Raw genomic sequence first — 26,484 nt, 5'->3', positions numbered from 1 at the left:
CACACACACACACACACACACACACACACACACACACGGTCTTAATTATGGAAGGAGAATGTTTTCAAGGAGGAGAGAGTTCTGGAGTCCTATAGTACAGTGGGGTGACTACAGTTAAAATATTGACCTAGACTGTCTAAAATAAAAATGATAAATGTAAGGATGAGAGGAATATTCCAGATGCCCTGATTTAACACACAATATATACTTGTATTGAGACATTAGATCCTACTATAACTATATGTGAATTTATTATGCATATATTAACAATAAAAGTAACAGATATGTGGGTGTCTCTGGAAGGGGGAGCTGAGTTCAAGGCCAACCTGAAAAAACGTGGTGAGACCTTGTCTTAAAATAAGTGAGAGGAGGGCTGTGTGTGTGACTGATGCAGAGCTCTTGCTGCCCCGGGCTCACTTTCCCCATCGCTGTAAAATCACTGCAATATAAAATGTCTCACTAGTTGAGCTACAATTAGCAGTGTGTAAGCACAGGTATTTTTTGTACTTTTCTGTGTGTCAAGAGACTTCCATTTCCACACAAACTTAAAGCTCAAACTATGGTTCAGAAGGGTTTTCTAGACACTGATGGAGGAAAAGGAAATTTGTGTATGTCAAAATCCATGTACTGTGCAAAATCATCTTAACTTTGAATTAATCTGCACTGGCACTGAATGCCAGAAGGAGACCATCTATAGGACACAGGGGACTCTAGAAACGCCACCCAGGAACCAGTACTCTCCACCAGCTTGGAAGCTTACTGCTATGAGGCAGGGTTGAGCACAGGCAACTTAGAGGATGGGGACAGTGGACCCTGAATTACACATTAAGCAGGAGAGAATCCTATTGTTTGCACAAGAGTCTGCCCTGGTCAACAAATAAACAAACTACCTTCTTACTGATATATTATTTGCTTATTGATATACTCATTTTCACCACTCTTATAAAAAGTCCCCATTGTATTAGAACCTTAACAATTGTGATGGTTCCTATATGCTCTGCCCAGGGAGTGGCACTATAAGAAAGTGTAGCCCTGTTTGAGTAGGTGTGTCACTGTGGGTGTGGGCTTTAAGAGCCTCATCATAGCTACCAGGAAGTCAGTCTTCTCCTAGCAGCCTTCAGATGAAGATGTAGAGCTCTCAGCTCCTCCTGCACCATTCCTGCCTGGAGACAGCCATGCTCATGCCTTGATGATAATGGACTGAACCTCTGAATCTGTAAACCAGCCCCAATTAAATGTTGTCCTTACAAGAGTTGTCTTGGTCATGGTAATATGTTCACAGCAGTAAAAACCTTGTTTTACTTGGCCCGGAAACCCTGTATGATTTAGTCCCTGGTGTGTTAGAAAGGCATTTGCCAGCACCTGGTTTCAGCCGTGGTTCTCCATGCTGGGGAACTGAGTGGCCTCAGCTCTACAAGTCCTTGGGTCTGTTGGTAATCAGTTGTGGAGTTTACTATGACTGTCCACAACTACAGTGGCCTAAAAAGATGGGTGTTAAAGGGGGCAGCCTGTTTTCTTTTCTTGGTCACCCATCCTCTAGAAAGGAAGATGCTTAAAATCAATCAATCAATCAATCAATCAATCAATCAATCATTCATTCATTCATCATCTTGCAGAAAAGCCAGATGTACTTTCAGAACAAAGAGTGAAAGGCTGGAGCCTTCTAGGACCAGTAAGGGGATGGGGACCAGCTATTGTCACCACCCTGCTTCCCAGTTCTCTCTCCCATTCTCTGTGGCCTGCTCGGAAACATCCAAGGCACCAGGCACTTCTTATGGATTTGCTGGCCATTGCTGCTGACATCCTGGGCTCCCTCTCAGCCATACTCCTGGGATTCTTTGCATCTCTTTTCATCAGAGTCTCTAAGATTCTAGGTCTATGAACTGCTTCTTACTGGCTGATCTTTGCTTTGGCAGACTGTCTCCTCCTGGAGGTTCTTGCTGTGGCATGTGCTTTGTCTGAAAACGCCCTTGTTTGTCCTCATCAGATAGCTGGTGATCTGGATTTCTAGGCTGGACACTTCTGTAGCTGTAAACAATGTTGAGAACCTGATCCGCTGGTTCCTTCTCACTGCTGCACTGCTGGGTTTTACTCTAGAGTTCCAACCTTTGAACATTGCACACCTTGCAATAGAGGTCACTCAAGAATCATGAGTTTGAGTTTTTAAAAAAACTATAAAAACATCAAACTTAAGTAAATTTTTTATTGGGCTCAATTCCTACCTATCCTGGGGCAGTGGGGCCTTTGGGTTACAGGCTGGGCATACTGTTGGGAGTCTAAGAGAATACTTATATATTTCTTCATTTCTCAAAAGTTTCATTATGAACCTAGCTATGGGCTGATCCAAACATGGGCTTTAATAGTCAAGAAAGCTGCACATTTTAATTCTGGATCTAATAAAGTAATGAAAAAAATCACTACGGAGTTACAACTTCCCAGTTTGATTGCTCTGAGTTCCATAAAGCTACAGTGTCATTTAATGGACTGTCTGGTTATTTACTATATCTGCATGCATTTATTTTAGCTTTTTAAATTATCATTCCTACTTTTACAGTTTATACCTTTTAATTAGTGTAATTATATCACCATCTTTTTCCTCTCTAGAGAACCATCTATGATATTTCCTTCTATATTCTCCCCATATTTCCAAATTGACAGCTTCTTTATTATTGTTACATATACCTTATGTTAGATCTAAGTAAATATACACATTTAACTAAAACTTTGAATCTGGTTTTGTTTGGGCGGATGTGGATTCAGGGCTGACCACTCTGCACTTGACATCCAGAACATTATCCATCCCTAAGAGGCACTATCTCTCCTTCCTCAAGAAGTCATTAGTTGCCCATAGTTCTTTGTCTCAGGGTGGGACCCATGAGGTTTCCCACCCTCCCTTTCAGCATCAGCCTACTGATATTGCCATTGTCTTGATCTTGTTTATGAAGCCTTTTCTAGGAAAGACCATTTCACATCAGAATTCCTGGAGTTCTCACACTCTTTCTGCCCCTCTTCCATGATGTTGCCTGAGCTGTGACTGCAGAGCTGTGGTACAGACATATTCACTGGAGATGGGCCCTACAATCTGCTGATCCAGTGGGTCCAGTTACAGATTTTCTGGGATGGTCTCCACTTTCTATAAATAGAGCTTTATTTGATGAGGGATGGCAGCCACACTTATCCAGCAAAGGTGTCTCAGGGACAAGAAGGGATCTCAGGTCATGCTTCTGAAGTTGTGTGTGTGGGTTTGCTGATCATGGCAGGCTGAGGGACCAGAGTAGTAACATCTGTATGTTTACACTCCTCCCTAGAAGGCACCTACAACTTTGTTTGTTGACTTCTGAGTTTAATATTTTTAATATGTGTTCTTATTCTCTTGCTTTAAAAATACAGCCTCCTGTACTAGAGAGATGGTGTAGCAGTTGTAACTGCAGTTCCATGGACCCAGCATTTTCTTCTGGCCTCCATGGGTGTCAGGTATACTTGTATACACACACGTATGCAGGCAAAACTCCTATACAATAAAATTAAAATTAAAAATAATCTTAAAAAGAAACACAGACTCTTCTTTGTTTGGTGTGCAGGGCTCTGTCTGAGGCATCAAGGGGAGCTTTTAATAACTTCTTATCTCCCCCAAATCTTCCCTTCACTCTTTGTGCTCATGAGCAACCATCTCTGTTCATACTTGACTCTGCTGTGTTTAAAGCACTGCACACTAAAGAAGGGCAACAGCCTTGTGCTTGCAGCTGCAGCCTGTGGCCTGGCCTTAAGCACTCTGTCCACCTCACTTCCTTGGGGCCATTTCTTCTAACAATGTACTTAGGTCTGTTAGCTTGGCTGTCCAGATTCCTCAAAAAAAAAAAAAAAAAAATTCTTTCATTTCCCATGGCCCTCAGCCTTGTGAAACTCAGTCCTTGTGAGACTGGGGTGTGTGTGTGTGTGTGTGTGTGTGTGTGTGTGTGTGTGTGTGTGTGTGTGTGTGCTGGGGACACTCAGCACAGGTGCTCACCTTTGCTGGCCCACTCCACTTCAGGAGAGCTACTTTCACTTCAAAGGGGCTCCTGCCCTGATTCTGAGAGACCTTGCCTTCTCCTTTCATTCAGTCTTTTGTTCAGTTTGGAAGCCAAACCTTCCCTCTAAGGAGTCTCCCAGTGGGCTCCCAGCTGGAAACTCTCAGGCATCCCCCACATTGGCTTGGGGCTTTGAGAGGGGAAAATAGCACTGACTACTATACACTCTTCCTACTGGAGGTGCACATGTGACTAGAGATCTCAGCAATTTCAGACATGCAGAAATGCCAGAGATGACGGCTCCTACAGGCACAAAGCACGGCACCATTAGATTTCCACTGAATTAACATGTTCCTTTTCCGCTTCAGATATAAGCCCGGACAAGAAGCATGCACTTAAATGCCACACCCCAAGTCCTGGCCACAGTGCAGATCTTAGGGGTATGGAGTTCATCCCTGTCCCAGTTGCTAGGTGTGTCCCTTCCACCGCGTCTGTCCAGGCTTGACTCCTTCCATGCTTGTCCCTCATCCTCCCCATTTCCCAAAAGTGTTCACAATGCTCCTGTTTGGGTGTGTCATATCAAGGTTATCTCTTGAATGCGACCAAGGGTGCTTAGCTCTTGTCAACCGTCATTATGTTCTAATTTGGCCTCATTCAAGCTTTCAGAACACTGGCAATGTGACCACATCTAGTGCATTTACCAAGAGCTCCTGTTTACACCTGGAGCCCAGAGAGCAGAGTCTCCACTGTCCTTCACTGTTCATGTTTCCATCTGCAGCTGATCTTGGAAAGTGCTTGCATAATTCCCCTGGTTCAATTCCCAGCACCCACACAGCAGTTCACAACCATCTGTTACTCCAGTGCAGGGGATGCAATGCCCCCATCAATTACCACAGCCATCAGGCAGACCCAGGGTGTACTAACATATGTGAAAACTCAACAGTCATGCATGCAAAATGAAAATTTTAAAGAAAAGAAGACAATGGTAAGCTAGAGGGAACAATACATATAAAATAATATTCTATTCTTATCGATTTAGTTATCATTTATTTTGCTTTTTACTTTTGAGTGTACCATGTACTGGAGGATGGCTTTGAAGCCCCGCCTTCCTCCTTCTACTTCCCAAGTGCTGGGACCACCATACCAGGTGAGGAGCTTACATTTTCAATGGGTTAATTTTCAGGCACAACGTAAAGGCATGGGAATGGGGATGGCAGATGGGCAATCTGAGATGAATCCTAACCTGCATGCATATGGTAAAATATAGTTTTCTCTTTGAATGAAATAGGCAGCAGCCATCAAGGCGGAAGAGGCTAATGTTTCTTTCTGGATGCTATAGTCTTGACAATCAAGAATGTCAATGAACTTTGAACAAATGAAGTTCCTATCAAATACTTCAGTAAAAACTACAAAACAAATGAATGGATCACAACCCAAGCTCTCAGTACAGAGGCTGGGGCTGCACAACCCGAGCTCTCAGTCCAGAGGCTGGGGCTGAACAACCCGAGCTCTCAGTCCAGAGGCTGGGGCTGCACAACCCGAGCTCTCAGTACAGAGGTTGGGACTGCACAACCCAAGCTCTCAGTACAGAGCTGGGGCTGGGGAAGTATCTTGCTTGGGAATCTTGGACAGAGATACCATTTCCTTCTCAAGATTGGTTAAGTAGCAATGTTCAATTTCATCAAGAAAATTGAGGCCCTGATTATAATACCTGTGGCTTCTGATAAAACACAGGCCCAAATTATAGTGCCTGTGCTTGGTTATGAGCCCTTATGAAGAGTCTACAGTGTCAGATGGGGTTTCAGGGTGTAAGTACACAGAATCCGTACAGTACTCTGCAACAACACTAAAGTTAATGCCCATGTCTTCTATGTAGCTCAGTATCCGTTACAAATACATTACCCCTCCTTCAGCAAGGATTTTAAATTAACTTAATGTGGAACTAGCCTGGGTTATAAATCTTCTCTTGAATCTCTCTAAAGGGTACACCCTGTGATAACCTCTGACACAATGGCACGTGTGTTTCCCGCTTGTGTGTCCCTGTCTCCCAGGTGACGCCACCACGAACACAGAGAGCTCTACAGAGCTTCTCCCGCTTCCCTACTCAGGTGGTCTAGCATTCAGGCTTGCTTATCCAAGGCTGATTCTGCCACTTGGACAGAAATGAGAAATTCTCTCAGAAATGAGAATTTCTGCTGGACTCAGCAGCCAAGAGAAGGTGTGAATTCCCATCAACATGGATCACGTTCAGGTCTCCTGTTTCTCTGAATTGCTGGGCCATACAGAGTTTGGGGCCACTCTCTGGGGACCCCATACTGCCTGGTACTGCTAAAGGGGCTGGCAGAGCCAGCATTGGCCTCTATTGCTCAGCTGTGCACACAGGAAACTCTAAGCATCTAACAGGATGGGTGTAGCTCTGCTTCCCAACATGGCCTACTGTCATCCTATGTGAATCCAAGTGTATGGTCACAGTCACCTCCACTACCACAGACAATCTGAAGCAAACTGTTATTTATAGTTAGAAGATGACCACACTCCATAAAAAGTAAGTCACAGAGCCCTGTCTAGAAAGGTTTTAGTTTGCTCTAAACAATACCTGTACCTTATCCATTCCACAGGACCCTAATGTGGCACTTGACTTCAGACCAGTATTTCTTTCAAGAATTAAAAGAAAAATTGAAAACTAGAGTAATAAATAAGTCTTTAACATCTCAAAGGTACTACCACCTGGCCACTTCCAAGCAGAAATTGTTTTAGTTTTTCCTTTCCTATCCACTTGTGCCTACCCTTCCTCTGCCCCACCTATAACCATGCCCACCCACTCCCTATGACATATCCCTCCCCTCCCCCTAGCTTCCTGCCCTTCTCTCAGTCCTCTCAGCAGCATTTTGCCCTCTTGTCACCTCTATACACTTTTCCTCCTGTCTATCACACATATCTATATTAACAGAATGATCTAGGATCTAGACACAGCAAGAATGTTAGCACTTGCATCTTTGGGTTTTGGCTTGGTTTGGTCTGAGTTTGTGTCTCCTCAGTTCATATACTACTTTCCAGATCCATCTGTTTTCCTGCAAGTTTCATCTGCACAGCTGAGTAAAATGCTGTTGTGTTCACATATATTTCTATCATCCATCATCTGTTGACGGACATCAAGGTTAATTCCACTTTCTTATGATAGTACAATCAATACCCATGTGTGCGAAGGGTCTTGATAGCACGATATAATAGGCCTGTATCTCCAGCTACCTAACCTCTTCTCTAGGATTATCTATAGATTATCAACAGGCATCATATACTTAATACAAAGCAGATTCTTAATCCTAACAAAACTTGATGCTTTCTCAAAAATTTATTGTAATAGGAATTTGTTCTTAAAACCACAATATTCTAGGAAATGGCTGTGATGATTGACAGGTCTGGCCAAATGTAATTGCCACCACAATTCAGTTTAATTATCACCTGACAGGAGCTCCCACAGCCCTGGCAACCACTGTCTAACCCCTGTCACAGCTCTCTCCTCAGGATTTTCTGAGTGGCGCCATATGACCTGCATTTTAGTTCCCCAATTCTGGCTTCCTTCCTGTATCTACGGACTTCTCCACTAGTGACTCTGTCAAGCATGCAGTTGTAATGCTTTTCTTTCCCTTCACATCTCACACCACTTTAACTCAGCTTGTTTACCACGGCTCCTTCTCAACTGCACTAACACCTCACAGGGCCAAGGCATTTGCCTACTTGCTCAGCTCTGTATACTGGAACCTACTTTACAAGCAACAGGATAAGAGTACTGCAAGGACAGTGTTCAGCTAAGGGTTTTCTTGTGCAGCTATCTATTCCTAAGATGAATGTACACTTTATATTAAGACAGGACCTTGAGGTGGAGAAGTTGGAGGTGGGGTGGGGTGACAAACTTCAAGACCTCTAGAGACAGGCAGCCTGAACCCAGCAAGGTCAGGTGCCCACTAGGATGAGCTATAGAACTTCTGTAACTTCATGTGGTACAGGCAGGGTAGGGCTGGAGTCATCGATGGCTCAGTAAGCCTGAGGATCTAAGGTTAAGGTTTACAGAGGTTCCATCTGCAGAGTCCAAGGAAAGCCCTGAGCATAGTGAGGCATGCTTTATTTAAGCCCAGCATGTGGGGACAGACAGGTGTCTCTGGGGTTCCCCCACAGTCACCCCAGGCCCAGTCAGGGAGCCCAGATTCCAGAGAAACACTTCATCTTGAAGAGGAGTGAGGAGCCAAGCCAAGAGCTAAGATGGTTGACCCCCAGCTCCACACACAGACAGGAGCCCAGGTAAGGAGCACACACTGCAGTGATGGCAGCACCTGCCTCACAAGTCAGGTCGCACAGCAGCAACGGACCAGAAGATAGCTGCTCTCACTGGAGGGGATGGCTCAGGGCCATGACAGTCACTGTTCATGTCAGGACAACCGCAGCCAGCTCCTCACAAATCTTCTACTTCCAACAGGAAGCCATCCCTTTCTTCCTCCTCCGAACCCTTACAGTGGCTTCTTTGTCTAGAATAGCCTATAAAATCATGGAGAATAAAACTACCCAAATAATCCTGACATGAAGAGCACCACTGTTCTCCCTGTTGCACAAAATAACAATGTCTCATCAGCTTTAGAAATACTTCATATTTGAGGGACTTTCCTAAGGAGAACAAGGACATTAGTTATAAATTTAAAACGCACAGCTACAGTGCTCCAGGGTAGGGAACAGAAAGTAGGGAAGATCTCAGATTCCTATCACTAACACACCAAGGGGAAGCCTATTTATAAACTATACTTCTGGCCTAACCACATAACTAATTTAGAAAAATTAATTAAACTCTGAGGAAAAATTTTAGGGCAGTTTATAATAACTCATTGCTTTTTTTTCTTCAACTAGTTTTCTCTGGGGAGTGCAATGAATTCATAATGTGATGTCTACAAATTTATTTAAAAATTTGGGATAAGGCCAGCTTTGGCAAATGTGCCTGGAATCCCAGCACTCAAGAGGCAGAGGTAGGAGGATCAGTGGTTCAAGGCTATCCTTAGCTATTCAGTGAGTATGACTCCAGCTCTCCGCATAAGAGTGTGTTGCTAAAACAATAATAAAACGCTGGGCTCAATACAAGGATGTCACAGGAAGAATCTTCCAGAAAGTCTATTCTTCAGTGGCAGGCACTGCATGCCATTGCCTAAATGTCTATTTTTCGTATAGCTTATTAATTTATACCTATAATAATCTTATTTCTTATTTATTAATTTACTTTTTCCTTATTATTGAGAATGTGAGGGAAAAGTCCAACTATGATCGCATGAGATGCTGCCAGAAAGAGTTGGCAAAGGAAGCTTTGGTGACCTCTTCCCATGGACACACAGAGCCGACAGCCTCAGGAGCACAAACCCCTCATGAGAGGCCACAGACACTTAAGACACCCTCCCTGTGTGAGCTCAGACCCAGGCACAACCAAGCTCCCTGGACATGGTCACAAATAGCTCTTTGTTCAAAAAACCTGCTGAGGGGAGAGATGGCGGTCCTCCCCACTGGTCTCTGTGGGTGCTCATGGCACTGGGTTCTGTCTCACCTGTGGCAATACAGGACAGAGTGAAGGGTGCTCTGAAACAGGTAAGAACAAAGAGCATCACATGAGCTGTCCCAACCCTGCCCAGCGACAGAGCTTCATGGTTTCTTCAAGGGAGCAGCAGAGTTACATTAAAGCTTCATCTTCACAGGGTTGCCTGTGGGGCTAGCCTCTACTCTACTGGGGGCCAGGGGGAGGCAATGAAGTGAGAGAGAACATGCCAGACAGCTGGAGCTGACAGGATACTTCATGGAGGTTCTCAGTGACTCTGCTTATCTGACCAGGCTTATAACTGAGGAAGAACGGGGGAGGTAGCTGGTTTTCAGAGCCAGGTCCCAGACAAAGGAACAAAATAAATCTGAAGCTCATTCTAATAACACAGTTGGCTTATCTGACAGAGAATCCGGGATCCATTGGAATGGCCACTAGGTCTGTGAAAGGTGAGCCACTGAGCCACATCAATGATTCCAAGGAGGCTCCACCTCACCCTGCAAGGATGAGTACCGTAGGAAGACAGGTCAAGGAACAGGAACTGTGTGCAGTGTTGTTGGGAGCATGGTCAGCACGGTCATGGGATGATCAGCATAGCTGAGTCTCAAAAGCACCTCTAAGGCAGCTCCCATATCTACACACACCACAGAGGAGGACTGGGAGAGTGCAGTGGCTAGGAGAGCTCCCATATCTACACACACCCATAGAGGAGGACTGGGAGGATGCAGTGGCTAGGAGATAAAGCCTGGTGACTCAAGAGGAAACAATAACAAGAGCTAACACAGAATTGAAGAAACAGGTCTAGCTATGAACGGCAGAAACCTGGGGACACTGATTGGTTTTAAGGGCATATCTGTGCCAGTGAATGGCTGTGGCATAAGACATACAGAGAAATTTCTACAAGAAACCTCTACATGACACCTGATCCTGTCAACCAACAAAACAACCAACTGACCCACCCAGTGTGATTGTGGAAGATTACACAGGATCTGTGAGGTCAGATAGTCACTCATATAGGTCAACTACAGGAGACTTCAGTTCCTGACTTGTCTTAGGACATGACTTTTCTGGAACACATTTGGTGAGATAGACACTACTTGAACCTCCTAGGAAATTTAGGGGTAGGCAGAGGTCAGATATAAAGCTCTCAAGAAAGGTCAGTCATTGTGCAAACACTGGAATCAATACAGGTTCTGAGAGAAAGTAACAGTGGGGACACGCAATGTGGGTGTTGGCACTCACGGGAGCAGTAGGGAGTCACACTTAGCTGGGGCACACAGCTCTGGGTATTGAGATCAGAAGGCACCATTCTCAAAGTTCACAAGCAGCCTTCAAAAGAACTGTAATTTTAGAGGGGCCCAGGCACTTGTGATAGGAAAGACAGGCTTACTGATTCAGAAAACTATCTCCTCTGAGCTCCCTGTGGAGCAGAGTAACGTCTTAAGTCTTTCAAGCCATTACTAGGAACTACTTACTAATTGTCTGCCTATGTATAGACTGTATTTTCCTGTTTCTTTGAATAATATTTTTAGTTTCTAAACAACACACATTTAAAATACAAAGCAGCTCCAGAAACAAATCTTTTCTGTCTCTGAATTAATTCTCTGCCACGTGACTGCTAAGATATAGTCTGTCTGTTTGGGATGTCTCCTGAGGTAACCTCCTGAGATTAACTCTGCAAAGCCTGCAGTATTCCTCCTATGGTATTACTGAAGTTTCTCAGTGCTTTAGGCGAGTAGTGGTCCCACAGGGGGAGGGGCTCAGATTTTGTTTCTCGCTTGAACCACTGAACTTTAGATTAGTGGTCTGCTGTGGCTAGAGAACACACATTTCCTTACTCTCTCAGCCACTGAGTTTGCCACCCTTTCCTGGAAGGTTCTGCTGCTGGGGCAATCTGGACACAGTCATTACAACTCTGTATTTTAGTCTTTACTTTCTGAATCACAGCCAGGTGAGCTGGTTCATGGGCCCTTCTAAGGACGCCTGTGACCCTCAAGAAGGCAGAGCTTTTCAAAGCCATTTATAGAAAATGAGTTTTTCCCTCCCAGATCTTTCCTTTTAAGCTTTTACCAGCCTTTGCCCCCAAAGGTATTCTGTAGCTGAGATGGTAAGGATCACCATTTTCTGTCACTGACAAACATCTTAGATGTGGAGCTTTCCCTATGGAGCAGTGAGGATCTGGTAGGAGTTAGGGACAGGAGTAGGGAAATGACCAAAATACATGGTATTCATGCATGAAATTCTCAAAGAATTAATAAAAATACTACACTGAACAATAGAGACAAACAGCAGGTATTCCAAGAAGCTGCAGAGCCAGGAACAGAAATAATTCACAGGCATATAGAGTCTGTGAGGCTGCAAACACTGGACCTCCTCAGTGGGCTCTGAGATTTTCATATTCAATGCCCTGTACAAACTTGTAGCTAGGGAGATGGAAATGAGAAGAGAGATGGTTAAAATTTTATGAAGCTAGCTTAGTAATAATTAACCATTTTTGAATAAACATTCATGGTTACAAAAATTTGGAAAAATATCATTTTGATAATTTTTGCTAAATTTTTCCTACTTTTATGAAGCTATTTTAGTTACACTTAATCTCCCACTCTAACTGCCTGCTTAGGGTCTTCCTTTCAAAGAATGTTAATATTTGCCTAATTCCTTTTTAGATATATATAATTTATAATTTAAGTATTTAATCAATTTGGAATAGATTTTACATAGAAAGTTCAGAAGGCAATAAGAAGCCAATTGTAATATTTTTTTAAAAGTTCCTAATTAAAATTCTTTTAAGAATTTAATAAAAGCATAAATTGTCTTTGCAGAAAAATCTGCACAAATGTGCATTTTTGTGTAATTTTAATAAATTCCCAGACTTCCTCAGCCCCTTCCCGGGAATACAGACTGAAGTCTGGATGTGCACTGGGACGACTGGCTCTACATTTTCTGTCACATGATGAAAATACAGATCGAACCCAGGAGGGACTGGGTGGTTCTGGACTGTGCCTGCTTTACTGTTCTATCCTGTTCATTCTCAAATAATAGTGCTGTTCCAACTAAACAGCACCAAGCATGTCTCTGCCTCGTTCTCTTCTGAAACACTCTCTTGTTCACAGCAAGCTCCTCACACCTCTGCAGATTTATTTTCTCCTACCAAGTGACCACTGACCACTTGACATGGCCACTAAACGTGGCAGCTGACATGACCAACACTTGACATGAGCCTTGGCTAGCTTCCTCACCATCTCTGTTGAAAAGGCTGGGTTACTGTTTTTCCACTCCTGTATCTAAAGAAATAAAAGAGGCACGAGGGAGAAGCAGGCAGTCCCATTGGCTACTGCTACAACAGAGGAGAGTGTAAGTTTGATTCCGGCTACTTCATGATTACCCTAAATAACCAGGCAAGGTGTGAGTTTCCCAGAGCTTTCCACAAAAGCCATTTTCAGTTTCCTTGAGCAGGAGCGTAGTTATTAAGAAGTGCAATTGATGACTATGCTTAAGTCAATATGTGAAAATGAGAGCTAATTACAAGATTCTTGAGTGTATCTGATAGGCCAGCTCACTCACGCTGTTCCCTCATGGCCAATCCCTGCCAAGTGCTCCCTGACCGGTGCTCCCTGCCTGGTGCAACTACAGTAGTTTCTACTCTGATAGGCTCTACCCAAACTCCAGGTTTCTAGGAATCTTCAATTCATTCTCAACTTACATGGCAGGTCATTTTCTGCTGCGTGTGCTTTGTGTTGTTTGAGACAAGATCCTTTTTAGCCCAGGCTGGACTCAAATTTGCAATATTACTGAGGCCAGTCTTCAACTGCTGATCTTCTTGCTTCTATTTCCGAGAGCTAGGAATACTGGCAGGAAGGACCAACCATGCCCAGCTTTGGAGGGGACACATTTTAAAGTATAAGGTATGTGGTGCTACACCTTATGGATGCCTGGCAACCAGCATAGAAAATAGGCTTCCGTGAAGGTTATCTTTGCCTTTTTATACTTGTATAAAGGATAGTCAGTCACTCAAGTACTTCTGCCCAGAGGAAGCCAGGGTCACTGTAAAACACAGCACAGGAGCTCAACTGTGAAATGAAGCTTGGGAAGACCAGTGGGCAGAAGCTAGTCTATAGGACCAGCTGGCTCATTGAGGCTGTCCTCTCATGGGACCACAGGGACACTTGTGAGGTTGCATTATCCACTGCTGCCAACCCAAGGTGCATAGGTATATAAGTCAGACATAATTAATTTGAATCTCACTGTTTCTAACCAAATATATTATTTACTGGGTGAGTGTGCTCCCATTTCTGCATGCATGCACATGCGTATGCATGAAAGGTAGGAGGGGAGAAAGAGAATTAAGAAATGAATGGAGGAAGTTTAACACAGAATGTTAAATGGAAACATGTATCTGACCCTGCCAACAGAGGGAAAAGGCAAAATATATCATAGGATTCTTAATAGGAGAAAGAAAAAGATTATTGAAGCATGTAAGAGGGCAGGTCAGAATAGAAGCACTGTGATGTGAACTGACCCAAATACCACAGTGACCTCATGTCAGACATCGCAGCACGTGCCTGCCTTGGGAGGGACGGGGCCACAAGGCACCGGGCTTCTGGGTGACTTGCTCACCTGACTCATCCTTTGCTGCTCCTGCACAGCGGCCTGGATGGCCTCTGTCACCCTCTCTTGATCTTTTGCATGTTCTGTCTTCCACATTTCCCTTTCTTCGGCATGGACTTTCTCCAGATTTTCCCTTTCTTCTTCCACTGCTTTAGTGATGACATCTTTCATTGCTTCTTTCTCAAGCTTCAACACAAAATGAAGGAAGCAGAAGCATTAACAACAATAAGGTCAAACTCCAGCCACAAAACCTAACCCACATGGTTAGCTCCAACATCACAGTTTTTATGCTTATTAAATAAAGGTATACTACAGTCGGTCATTTTAAAACAGATTTTCATCCTTGACCCCTGACATTTCTGCACTTTAAAGAAATCAAGTCTTAGTGTAAAGCAACAGGCATCAAAATTAGGTCTTAAATTAGTTGTGATAAGGAAAATACATGCAAACTGAAACATGTCTTTCAGGTTTGTTACAACACATTTTTTTTTCCTGAATTTTCAGACTCCAGTAACTGACGTATAATTTCTAAACAGTTGGTATCTGGAAAGTACTGACTGTCAGTACTTCCTCAGAGTCTGTAACAAACTCATGCACAGTAACCATCTCATCACCAACCTTCCTAAGTCCTGGGAAGCAAATGGTAACTTTCCCCACTGTTCCCTTCGCTCAGTCTACCCCAGTCTCCATTCAAGGAAACAGCTTTACCTTCTCCTCTTCCTGGGTCCACTCTCCTCACTCAGAGCTTGGCACGCATCCTAACAGACGTGTTGAGTTCACCTTAGAATGGTGTCTACACTCGTGACTTGTTTTCCAGCTCCTCTTTGGCAATTCATTTGTCCCTCACGTCACACTCACATGCCCTTACCAGTGCTTTCCTGGGTCAGCCTCCTGCTCCATGCAGCTCAGGCCTATTTCCTAGAATGACACACTTAAGGCACAGGCCCTCGCAGCTTCCTTAACTAGACATTCAGATCCTAACTTGGTACTGAAGACCGGCCACTTCTCAAGGCTCAATTCTAAGGTGAGTTATTACTGAAAAGCACTTTAATGCAGATATACAACTTACAAGGTCAGGATAATTTAGTTACTCGTTGCCTTGTTGGTGTGTATCCATGTGATGGTTACTGAACCTACTTTCAAGTCACAAGTGTAACTGTTTATTTCTGTCTTCCTGTCTCTCTGGTGACATCCACCCTGTACTGGAGGTGGCTAACAGTGTCCTAACATAACTGGTTTTAAAGAAGGATCTAAAAATCTATGTTGCAAAGCTTTCCAATGCCAATATTCATAGAATATGAATTAACAGGAATATGAATGGTCATGTTGTAGGTCAAAACAAGTGAAGAATAGAATTTTGGAATAAAGTATTGTTTAGTGACACGGTTACTCTGTTAATGAGATGGGATGTAATTCCACCGAGAAAGAACACCAACCAGCACTATGGTCGGGCATATCCCCACAGCCTGGACAGGCACACCTACCTTCACAGCAGACTCCAGTGTCTCTTTGTTCCTCTGCATTTCCTCCTGGAGGCACTTTTCCAGTGATTCCTGCAAATGAGCAGACAGCAGGGAGGATGTAGGCAGGGAAGGCAGCAGAAGTGCTCCCTCCCCAGCCCTGACAGGTACAAAAATCTTACCTTCTGCTCCTGTGACTGCTGAGTCAAAGCTTCCTGGATTTTCTCTCTTAGCAATTCCTTCTCAGTGTCCAGCACGTCAAGGAGCCTCTGATGCTACAAGGAAAGACATCTGAGCTATGACTGTGGCTCTGAAAATCTACCAGTGAGCAAAAGTACCAGGTAACAGAGAGAACTGAAGGAAACAAATGAGGGTACAAGAAACCGGAGCTGACATGTCTCAAGTCATGCTCGGGACCCTGCTGGATTCTCAGGTTCAGTCGAGCATTATTTGCATATGCAGCTAAAGCTCCAGCTTACACATGACAATCTCACACTGACAAACCAACTGTAACATGAAATGTGCGCACAGAGCCCGCTTGGAGAGAGGGCTCCAAAAACTGAGGGTATCATCACGCAGCTGCAGAAGCACTCAGAGCTTAGATGAATTGAGGGGCACCTGTGGAGCAGACACATATTCTGTGTGTCTACTAAGCTCTGTGAAAGACAGAGATGAACAGTTTTTCTCACTCTAAGATTTCACCAGTTTCTAAAACCTGTGAAATCAAAGAAACATCAAGTGTGCAGAGCCCATACTCATTCCATACACACGGGGCTCACCACATCCATCACTGACAAGTGTGTTACCTGAAAGGAGGTTCCTAATCATGCTCTACTTTTAGAGCCTCAACAGAGTGACCAGGGTCCTGGGTAAGGTCATCTGTTATTCTCTATTTACAATGTTACTTCCTATCTCATTTTTGAAAAGCAATATAAATTTAGTTTCTTCTATAAGGCAAGTCCAGTCTAACTACAATACAGGTGATTCGATTCTGAAAAGTTGCTGGTACCATGTGAATCTGTCAAGGTCGGGTGACTGCCAAGTGAGTAGATTGTATAAGCAGTAACTACACAGAAACCTTAGCTTTCACCCCACAGACGTGCACAGAGTTACAGACAACATCCAATCCATTTTTACTACACATAGGATCCCAGGCCTCAGGTCTGAGCTGGGGGGTATAGCTCCTGGCAGAGTGCTGCCTACCATGTACAAGGTCCTCAGTTCCATCCCCAGCATGACGAAGCCACATTAGAGAATATATGCAAAGGTCCCACCCACGGCAAGCAGACTAAAAACCGGTAAATATGAAGCTAGAGAGACAGTGAATCAGTAGGATGCTTGCCATGCAAGTGTGAGAGTTTGAGTTTGGCGTGCCTGTGCTCCTGAAAGCACTGGAGAGTATGAGGACAAGCCCAAGATCCCAGTCAGGAGTCAGAGACACGAGAATCCCCGAGGCAAGCAGGAAACTCCTGGGTTCAAATGTGAGGCCTTGCCTCCATATATGAGGTGGGGAGTAAAAGAGAAAGACACCTGACACCTATCTCTAGCCTCTACATGTATGCACACATATATACATTCATATACATATACATGCCCATAACCATGGCAACATACATATACACATATACATCATAGACATTAACAGGAAGAAAAGATAAGGATAATTCTCTTGAGATGAAAACTAATCAGTTTAGGCTTACACAGGTTTAATAAACATAATTCAATAAATAACATTTCTTTAAAAAAAAGGAAACAATCAGTCACAATTAACTTTGCAAACCTGCTGAGAGGAAATCAGTGGGTGACAAGGGAGCCCAGCTTCCTCAGAGGCCAACAAGAACACCAACAGGATGTGTGCACTAAAATGCAATGCTATAGTGAGAAAATGCACCAAAATGATGCTTCTTACCACAGCATCCATACAGAGCACATAGACAAAGCTCACTGACACTGACATTGAAGGAGAGTTTACTCACAATATCCAAGTTGACATTAATCATGAGCCTTCCTGGGTTATGCACATGTGTGCCTTATGTGAGCTGGGACAACAATGAACCCCACAGCTGAGGGCTGTGCTGCCCCATACTTGCCTCCCGTCCAATGTGTAACCTGAGCCTAAGAAAAGGGTGGTCCCTTTTCAGGTATTAATGAATTCTGCAACAGTTTTATAAAGACATTACCAGAAAGGGCAACTATCTAATAACTGTAACTATCAGTTCTACCTAGTAATTACCTATAGCAATGAAAAGCTACATAACTAATACTCCACAAAAGGCCTTCCTCACCTCAATCATCTATAGCAGAATTGATTTCATCTGTTTATTCCTGTGCTTTTCATGACACTCTTAACCTCCCATTCCCGTTCACCCTGTCTGACTCATGGGAAGATGAGGGGGAATGGCAGAGCAGTATCTAATTCACCATGCTTATAAAGTCAGACAATCAACCACATGTATCAGTAATTGATTCTTTTCATTTGACTAAGTAGAGTTTTTTCATAGAAATATTCAGTGGGTTCACCCATCCTACCATGGGTAAAGCAGTCACAAACTGCCGTAAAAACACATCTTTATTTCTTTTACAAATATCCATAAGCTGGCTCACGGTACTGTTCGAAAGTAGGCTGAATTCAGTTGGTCGCAGAGCTTTGCAGTGAGTGCAGTGCAAGCAGGGGGCTGCAAAGGCCACAGGCCAGAGCCAGCAGTGCAGCCTTGCTTCTCCCTGGGGAACAGCTGATGTGTGGTGGCTCTGCTTAACGGGACTAGCCTTTATAGCCCAATAAAAGATATTACAAAAATTAACTGAAACTATCCCAGCCAGTCTCATCCAAGAGACTGTTACAGTTTGCTTACATGAAATATCACTTCTTAAAACTGCAGTGCAAGTTTAATAAAAAAAGTATAATAAAAATTTATATATATTTTACATGAAAATATAAAAATAAAAGAGTTATAAAATTATGCAATTGGAGAAATAAGTTCTAGCTTTATGGAGTAGATGCTGTGTGCAAGGGTATTAAAAACAATTTTTTGAAACAGCCAAAACACAAAGCACCCAGGTCTAGAGCGCCTCACCTCCTTGGAAACATCCCAAAAGAAAGCACGCGGACCCCATACTCAGAGGTTCTGTGCTTTCTACTTGATTCCTGAATGTGAAACAAGACAAAACAAAACCAGAAACAAAACCTAACCTAACCTAACACAACCTAACACAACACCCTCTTCTTCCTTGGGATAGGAATGTAAACGTTACAAGTTGTGCCTGGGGCAGATCCACCTGATCACACACTGGTGCCTCCTCTGGACGGCAGACTGGAGTAAGCCATCTTGGTGGCCTGGGGCCAGGCACACTCATCCACATGCTTTGTACCTGAACCATCACCCTTCTGTATTGGGGGCATTTGCTGGAGCATATTCTGCACAACTGTCTGACTTTTTCCAAGTCTCTTATTCTGTACACACCAACTGAACTCCAAGGAATCTAGAAGGATCTAGAAGAGCATGGTCACTTCTAACTTGATAAGCTATAAAATGAATCACAGATAGTCACTTATGGGACAGTGCATTAAATGTTACTGGGAAAGAAACCTTAGAGAAGATAAACTGAGATTTCACAGAGCCAGAAAGATCAACATGCTTCTTACTGTGAATGAAATCATACTGTAACATGCCTAAAGTAGCAGATCTACACAACCAATAGTCACTGTCCTAATAAGCATGGGAGCATCAGGAAACAGCAGTTCCAACTTAAACAGACTTTGATTTACCAAATGAAGAAATGAAACACTGGGAGACCAGTAGCGCAGAGGCCGATGGGACTTCCACGGCAGGTTTTCATCTTAGATAGCTGGTTTACATCATCAGAGGTTTTGACACACTCCAAAATTTAAGCAGAGTCTTTCTGTCTCGACGCCTCTAATGAAGCAGCTCTTGAGAACTCATCTCAGCCCTATTCTATGCGTAAGCACAATAGCAGACTCTCACAGCAGTGACCAGCAGTTTGAGAGAAATGATCCTCAGATGTACCAAACCCAACCACAACTATCTCGTATCTTAGCAGCATCCCGTTTGCATGGTGGGACAACACCACGGGACATGGAACTGATGTACAGCAGGAACTTCCTATCACATATATGTAGTATGCAGGGAGAGCAGTTTCCTGGTCTTGCCGTGATACCTTCAAGGGTGGGTTCTCACTGCCTCCGCTCAGGCGCTGAGTCCACCCTCCAGGCCCTGCCCCCAGCCCTGCCCTCAGAATTATGTGGCAATATGAATTTTGAAAGACATGAATGTTCACCCGATGTTCCTCATAACTAAAACTTCCAAGTGCCCAGAATGGTCACTTGCAGGAGTAAACACTGGAGGAACTATACACTTTGGGGGACAATGGGAGGGCCGTGAGCTTTGTAATGTGGTGCTACTAGGAAAACAGACTATGTACAAGGTGTGTGTGTGTATGTGTGTGTGTGTGTGTGTGTGTGTGTGTGTGTGTGTGACTGGAAACACTAGGCAGATGGGAACTCTGCAGCTTTCATAACCTAAAAACAGTCCTGTCAGTCAAGTGGAAAGAGAAGCTCAGACAGCCACTGCTTACAAGGAATTTGTCCTGAAGTGAAGTATAGCAACCGGCATGTGCACAGCAAGGCTCTAAAGCACAATTTAAAGCATCTGACATGGAAAACATTCCACTGCTGTCCTCAAATTCTCTAAGATACTTAACAACTAATTCAAAAATTAGAAGCTCGAAAATGTTTAAAATAAAAGGCACCACGTAGAATGACATGATTCATATTAGAAAAGCGGCCTCCCAATCTCAATGGAAGGTGTTTCTGGATCTCTCTCCAAACATATGTGCAGACGACCTATAAAAAGGGCATAAAGGGTGTTTTGGTGTGATTATATTTTCATTTAGGTGGCTACTGTAAGACTCTGTGGTTCTGTCAATACTCACAGAACAACGCACCGCAGTGATGAGCTTGGTGTGAAGAACACTGCAGCAGCCCCAAGGGGCTCACTTTTTCTGTCAGTCAAAACCCAGGACTTCAGATCCCATTAACATATCTTCTGTCTGTCAAGTCTTCCCACAAGCTCAGGAAGAACTGTCTGTGGCCCACTGATGTTTGCTTTCAGCACCAGCACAGTATTATTACTATATATAATCCATCTTATATCCGACTCTATGACATACTAGCTTCTTAAGAGACACAATGTTCTATATTTAAAGTAAAGGACACACATATTGAAATCTCCAAGAGATTTAGCCACACATTATAAAGACAAGTTTGTAAGTCCAGCATATCATCACAACTGCTAATATAACCCAAAGAAAAGCAAGAATTACGTTAATTCTTGACTGATAAAAATAAGCAACCTGTCTTTCAAGAATCATGTTGAGAGGAAAATAAGGATGGCATCCATCTGAACCCTGCACAGAGAGTGGTGGTAAACTAATTAAATAAGGACCTACATGTAACCAGACCAAAGCTTCAAGGACATTATACTGAGTCTCCCTAAATCATCTGGTCTGGAAGATTCTCTGGTGGACATCGCCATTAACCACTCATTATACCCCAGACCATGTTGGGAAATAGCTGTGGGTAAGATTTACACAGACCAGTAACGCACTAAATTGCTGGTTCAGTGAAAAACCAGGCCAGACATACATAAGAAAGCAGAAGATAGATGATCAGTAAAAAGATTTGAACAAAAGCCTCCCTGCCTCACTTCTCAACGCTGAGCTGACAGTCCTCAGATCATCAAGACATAGCTGTTTTTTTCAATATCAGAGGTTTTAAATTTATATATATGTACATATATATATATATATTCCATCTCTGCTCTTCATGACATCTAGAATTTGGAGAAAGGCCTTTGAAGGAATGACTCCCTTGAGCACTCCTTGAAGTCAGATATGGTGGTGATAAGATCCTTTTTTGTTGGTCTGAGAGAGCCTCTACTACTCCATCATTTCCTGGGGCTGTAAGAACTCCTGGCATGAGTTTGCCTTTCAGTACTTTTAACAATCTCATTCCACACGCTCTTAGCTTGCCAGTTTCCCTTGAGCTGTTCTTATACTTAAACACTAAATGAACAGAATGTGCGGACTGCGTTGAGACCATCTTGGCAAGGATGGCCGCATCCTCGTGTCTTTATTATCTTTATCTGAGGCAAATAACTTAGTGCTATTGAATATCATTAGTGCTCTAGTTCCCTAAAAGATCGTATGCCCATGTAGAAAAAGAGTAGAGATTAAAAATACTGCTGGAGATATGCAGAGCAGAGCCTAGTATGAGCCTCCTGTGAGGCTAGTGTGGGTCCCTGTCTTTTACAGAAAAAAGAACATTAACAAAACCCACTGCTCTCTTCTATATGCAAGAAACATGCATCAGCTAGAAAAGGGGAATTAAATCAAAATAATTTGTTTCCTAAAGTAGAAAAAACAAAAGGCATACTTTGCAGTTTCTCTAATAATTTATACACACAGGGAGATAATTATAAACAGAAAAGATATGAGGGAAACTGAGCAACAGACTCAGTAACACACAGCCCTCTCCTCACATAGTACACGCCAGACAGGTCTTCAGCAGCATACCGTACTTCATACTTCATACCATAGGACATCACATCCTCCCAGGGAGAGTTCTAGAAATTTCCATTCCTACTTCACTCAAAGTCCTATTTGTAAGTTTTGAAGTTTGAAAGTAACTTATGGTGCAACACTGTTAATAATTCAGCAATCAAATTATAGTAATTTGACATTTTCAACCAATAACATTTAAATATTAGTATTAAATGAGTTAATGCAGTAAAATGCTTCGAGTACACACACACACACACACACACACACACACACACAGATAGACATGCTGTGTAACAAGGCTGCATATGGGTTTTGGGGGACAGGACATGTGATTTAGATAATTTTATAATTTGAACTTCACTTATTAATTTGCTCATTTATTGGCACACAAACGTTATAATTTCTGCTATAGTTGAGGTATATGTAGACTCATGCATATATAAGTAAAATCACCACACCTAATGAACCTTTCTTTCCTCACACAGCCATAAAAGGGGTTCAAGTGGTGAGCACTGGAATGTTAGTCCAGAGAAGCCTGCGTGCAGCGCTACAACAATTCTTTCTGCATATTGAGGGTCTAAGTGTTAAAAGTAGGCCTCATATTAACTTAATTTTAGGAATTCTGGGTTACAAGGTACCAAAAATAAGAAACAACTCTAATTCTTTGTTTGTCACAGAATCTGTTAACGTACAACTTTCTTCAGAATCTTCATTAAAACAGCCATCCATCACCCAGGACCTCCAGTCAAAGAAATGGAGACTCTGGGCAGAAGACCCCCTGTTGAGTAACCCAAGCTGTTTATTTCTCTGTCTTTCTGAAAGTTTCTGTTGATAGTTTTCTGCTGAAAGCAAATAAGCATAGCATAGTAAATTACTGTTAAGTATTGACTTATCCCATGGGAACACTCTGACAAATACATTTTTTTTCTGAAGAGATAACGGGATTCCCAAATTGTTAAGGTAAATACAGCAAGATCATCAAAAAAACACTCCCAGAACAAGGGGAAATGAATGGCCACCATCACATACTGTGTCCTTTTTCTGTCTTTCAGTCTAGACAGAAGTGTTACCTTGCCCTGAAAAAGGACAATGTTCTAACTCAGGAGCAACGATGCTGAGGTGACAGCTGGGGAGCCTGGGTCCCCTCTAGGGAAGACACAATGTGGTGTGAACATCCAAAGTTGTTTTGAGAGTCCATGGAAGCAAACCACTAGCTCACCAATGTCAGCTTCTTGTCCTCCCACAGGGAGGAGAGCCACTCTTTCTTGGGCTGTCATTCTAGGTCTCTATGGTAGGCTGGGGGGAGGGGAGGTGCAAGATTGGTGTTTTAATATGAAAACTGATTTGTGAGTCCAACTGCATTCCAGTGTGATTTGAGGCTCACCTGAGACTTTGTATTTTCGTGTTGAGTGGAAATGGCTCCCAGATCAGCATGCTTAACCCTAATTTTAGGATAAGCTAACAAGCATGACCTTTTCCACACATGGCCTTCTGCACAGGCAGCCCATTTCAGTACCAAGGACTGTTCCATCTCTATTATTTTTTAGGAACTAAATTAATGGAATAGTGTTTCTAACTCTTAGGACCTGATGTTTAAAGTCTGTTACACGCACATGAGACAGCTGAGTTTGATTCCTTCTAATCTGGTATTGATGTTGAAGGATTTTGTGTAAGACTCTTGTATCCAACTTTAGACACAGTGCTGCTATGCTGGTGTTTAAACACTTACAGTGTGTTATTTACTATGTGGAAATGCATCTTCTCTACCCAAGTCACTTGTGGGACACTGAGCAGAATGGAGACATATGGACACACTCCCCCACAGATGTCACCCCAGCTGACTGACTCCCTTCCGCATGTGATTCAGTCAGCTGTTTGTAGTCAGTTGTCTAATTCTCCTTCTCACACATTATGTTTCTGACCACAGGGTTTTTTGTGAACCCTGAATTCAGTGCAGTCTGCACTAATGTATTTTCTAGTCTGACAAGTCTAACAACTTTGTCCCTTCAAAGGTCCACATCAGCCCAGATACACTCCCTTAGCAAAACACTGTGCTTCGAATCATGAACCTTCTTTAATAGCTTACTGTGAGGTCACTCTAGTATTGTACAGCAATTGCCTCTGGGATAAAATTTCCATCTTGTAAAACCTTACATCTTGGAGGAAAGCTCTTTAGATGCAGGAATGTTCTAAAGGGAGGTGAAACATTCCATCCTCCATAGAAACTCATAAGCTCGGCAAGTACAAACTGTAAAACTGGTCAAGAGAGGGGGTCAGACAAGCTCAACTACCTAGAGATGCTCAGATCACCTGAGCTGTCCGAAAGGCACAAGTCTTCAGACTGCTGAACTGCCTCAAAGTTGTGAAGTGTGGTCCAGGATTTCAGATGTCTGTAAACTCATATTCCTGTAAATAACCCAACTCACTGGTTCACCAAGCGGCTCGGGTGGTATTGTCACTGGATTTGGGTGGTATCAGCTGTGCTGTGGTCAGTCACAGGTTTATCATCAGTGGTGGGCAGATTATTTGTTCACATTTCCCCAGAAATAGCATCATACACCATCTATCAACGTGATTACAAACACCAGCATGGACAACATCCCTTTGGGACGTTCTCCTTGTGTGGCCACGGGCACTAAGGTCATCTTTCTAAGGACTAAAAGCCATGCTTCCCAGGTTCCTACTTCAGCTCCCTGACGAATCCCCCTGCACAATGCTGCTGCTGCTGCTCCAATAGGACAGCAGCCACTGCCAGGGACGCCGTCTTTATTTGAATAGACTATGCACTGAGAGACTCCAGAAAGGCCAAGCAGAAGGTTCATGGAGATTATCTATCTGTCTGTCTGTCCTGGCTTTCATCTTAATACGAACCTGACTTATCTTTATGGCTTATTTGGTTTTAGGAGGATGGTGACTCATTTCTCCCAAAGAATGCATTCAAGAAAAATAGGAACAAGTGTCTTATTAGTGGAGTAGGCTTTGTTTTAAAATAACGATTTATTAAATTTCTTAAATTTACTGTAAGCAGAGAATAAAGCCAAGAGAGGTATGTGGTAGAAGAAAACAATCTCCTGGCTAGCCATGATCTGTTCACATACCCCTAGGTACACATTTGGGACAATAATTAGCAGTTAATAAAATGTGTTTTTCCTGGCAGATAAATGGTCTCAGAGCACACTTTATCTGCCTATTTAATAACAATGAGACTCAAGTGTTCTTGATAGCTAAATATGAACAAAACACCATCACAATTTAGATAACACTGTTGCTACTTTATAAACCACGGTGTAGAATTTTTTAATGAACTAATTATACTTGCTATTAAACAACTTTCACACAGCCTGAATTCTGATGCCAGCAGTTTCATCTCATTTTGCCCATGTAAGCATCAGTATGCGAAAGTAACAAGCAGTTACTGAGTTACTGAGTTAGGCAAAACCTGAAGATTTTATGGAGTCTGTAAGGGAGTTAGACTTCCACCCTCTGTGATTCTAGTATTTGGAATTCATTCCTCTGCTTAAACAGACAGACTGCAGAATGGACACTGGGACAGCGGGTATTGGACAATGCTAGAGACTTGAATGAATAAAGGCTCCCAACACCTATGTAGACTCTGCTAATGGCTATCTAAGGTACATCAGACAAGAACCCAGATGTGCAGAGAGAAGAGCCAGGTGCAGTGGAGCATCCCTAGGCAGAGGGAGAGAGCCTTAGGGGTACACAGCACTAAGGACAGGGTTTACCAAAGAACTACACACGAACAGGCCTGGAGGACAGAAAAGGCAAGGAGAAGAGGGAGTCAGCAGGGGTGGAAGAGGGGTGGAAACTCACACAAGGCTACACTGCAGTGTGTCGAGTAGAGTACTTCTGTGTCAGGAAAATACTTAAAGCTTTCATGTGATTGAGCTTAGGATTTAGAGAAGGTATGACATCATGCAAGCTTTCAGACTGTCTGCCCTTTTATCTCTTCAAGTATGTCTATATCTACATATGTGCACCCTTCCTTTAATCTCACACCCCTCTCCCACTGTATTTCTCTGACACTGCCTTGCACATCCTGCTTGCAAGTGCCTCCTGTGCTCTGACGTTGGAGGAGAGCTCTGACTGCAGCAGCCTCCTGTGCTCTGACTGCAGCAGCCTCCTGTGCTCTGACTGCAGCAGCCTCCTGTGCTCTGACTGCAGCAGCCTCCTGTGCTCTGACGTTGGAGGAGAGCTCTGACTGCAGCAGCCTCCTGTGCTCTGACGTTGGAGGAGAGCTCTGACT

The 26,484-nt window shown here is 43.2% G+C and overlaps 1 protein-coding gene across 3 annotated transcripts in view; it reads right to left on the bottom strand.

Moving 5' to 3' along the window:
• The window catches only part of Ccdc91 (coiled-coil domain containing 91), a 165,199-nt gene that overhangs the window by 27,781 nt on the left and 110,934 nt on the right, over nt 1–26,484 (bottom strand). For all 3 annotated transcript variants that reach the window (XM_029535495.1, XM_021190587.1, XM_029535494.1), the window contains 3 exons: nt 15,824–15,916; nt 15,666–15,734; nt 14,191–14,367 (listed from right to left, as the gene is read on the bottom strand). In XM_029535495.1, the coding sequence (XP_029391355.1) occupies nt 14,191–14,367; nt 15,666–15,734; nt 15,824–15,916 (339 nt within the window). The remainder of the gene's footprint in view (nt 1–14,190; nt 14,368–15,665; nt 15,735–15,823; nt 15,917–26,484) is intronic.

Source organism: Mus pahari, chromosome 2 (genome assembly GCF_900095145.1).
Source record: "Mus pahari chromosome 2, PAHARI_EIJ_v1.1, whole genome shotgun sequence".
NCBI lineage: Eukaryota > Metazoa > Chordata > Mammalia > Rodentia > Muridae > Mus > Mus pahari.
The sequence above is the reverse complement of the archived record's forward strand: the minus strand, read 5'-3'. Positions and strand labels throughout refer to the sequence as shown.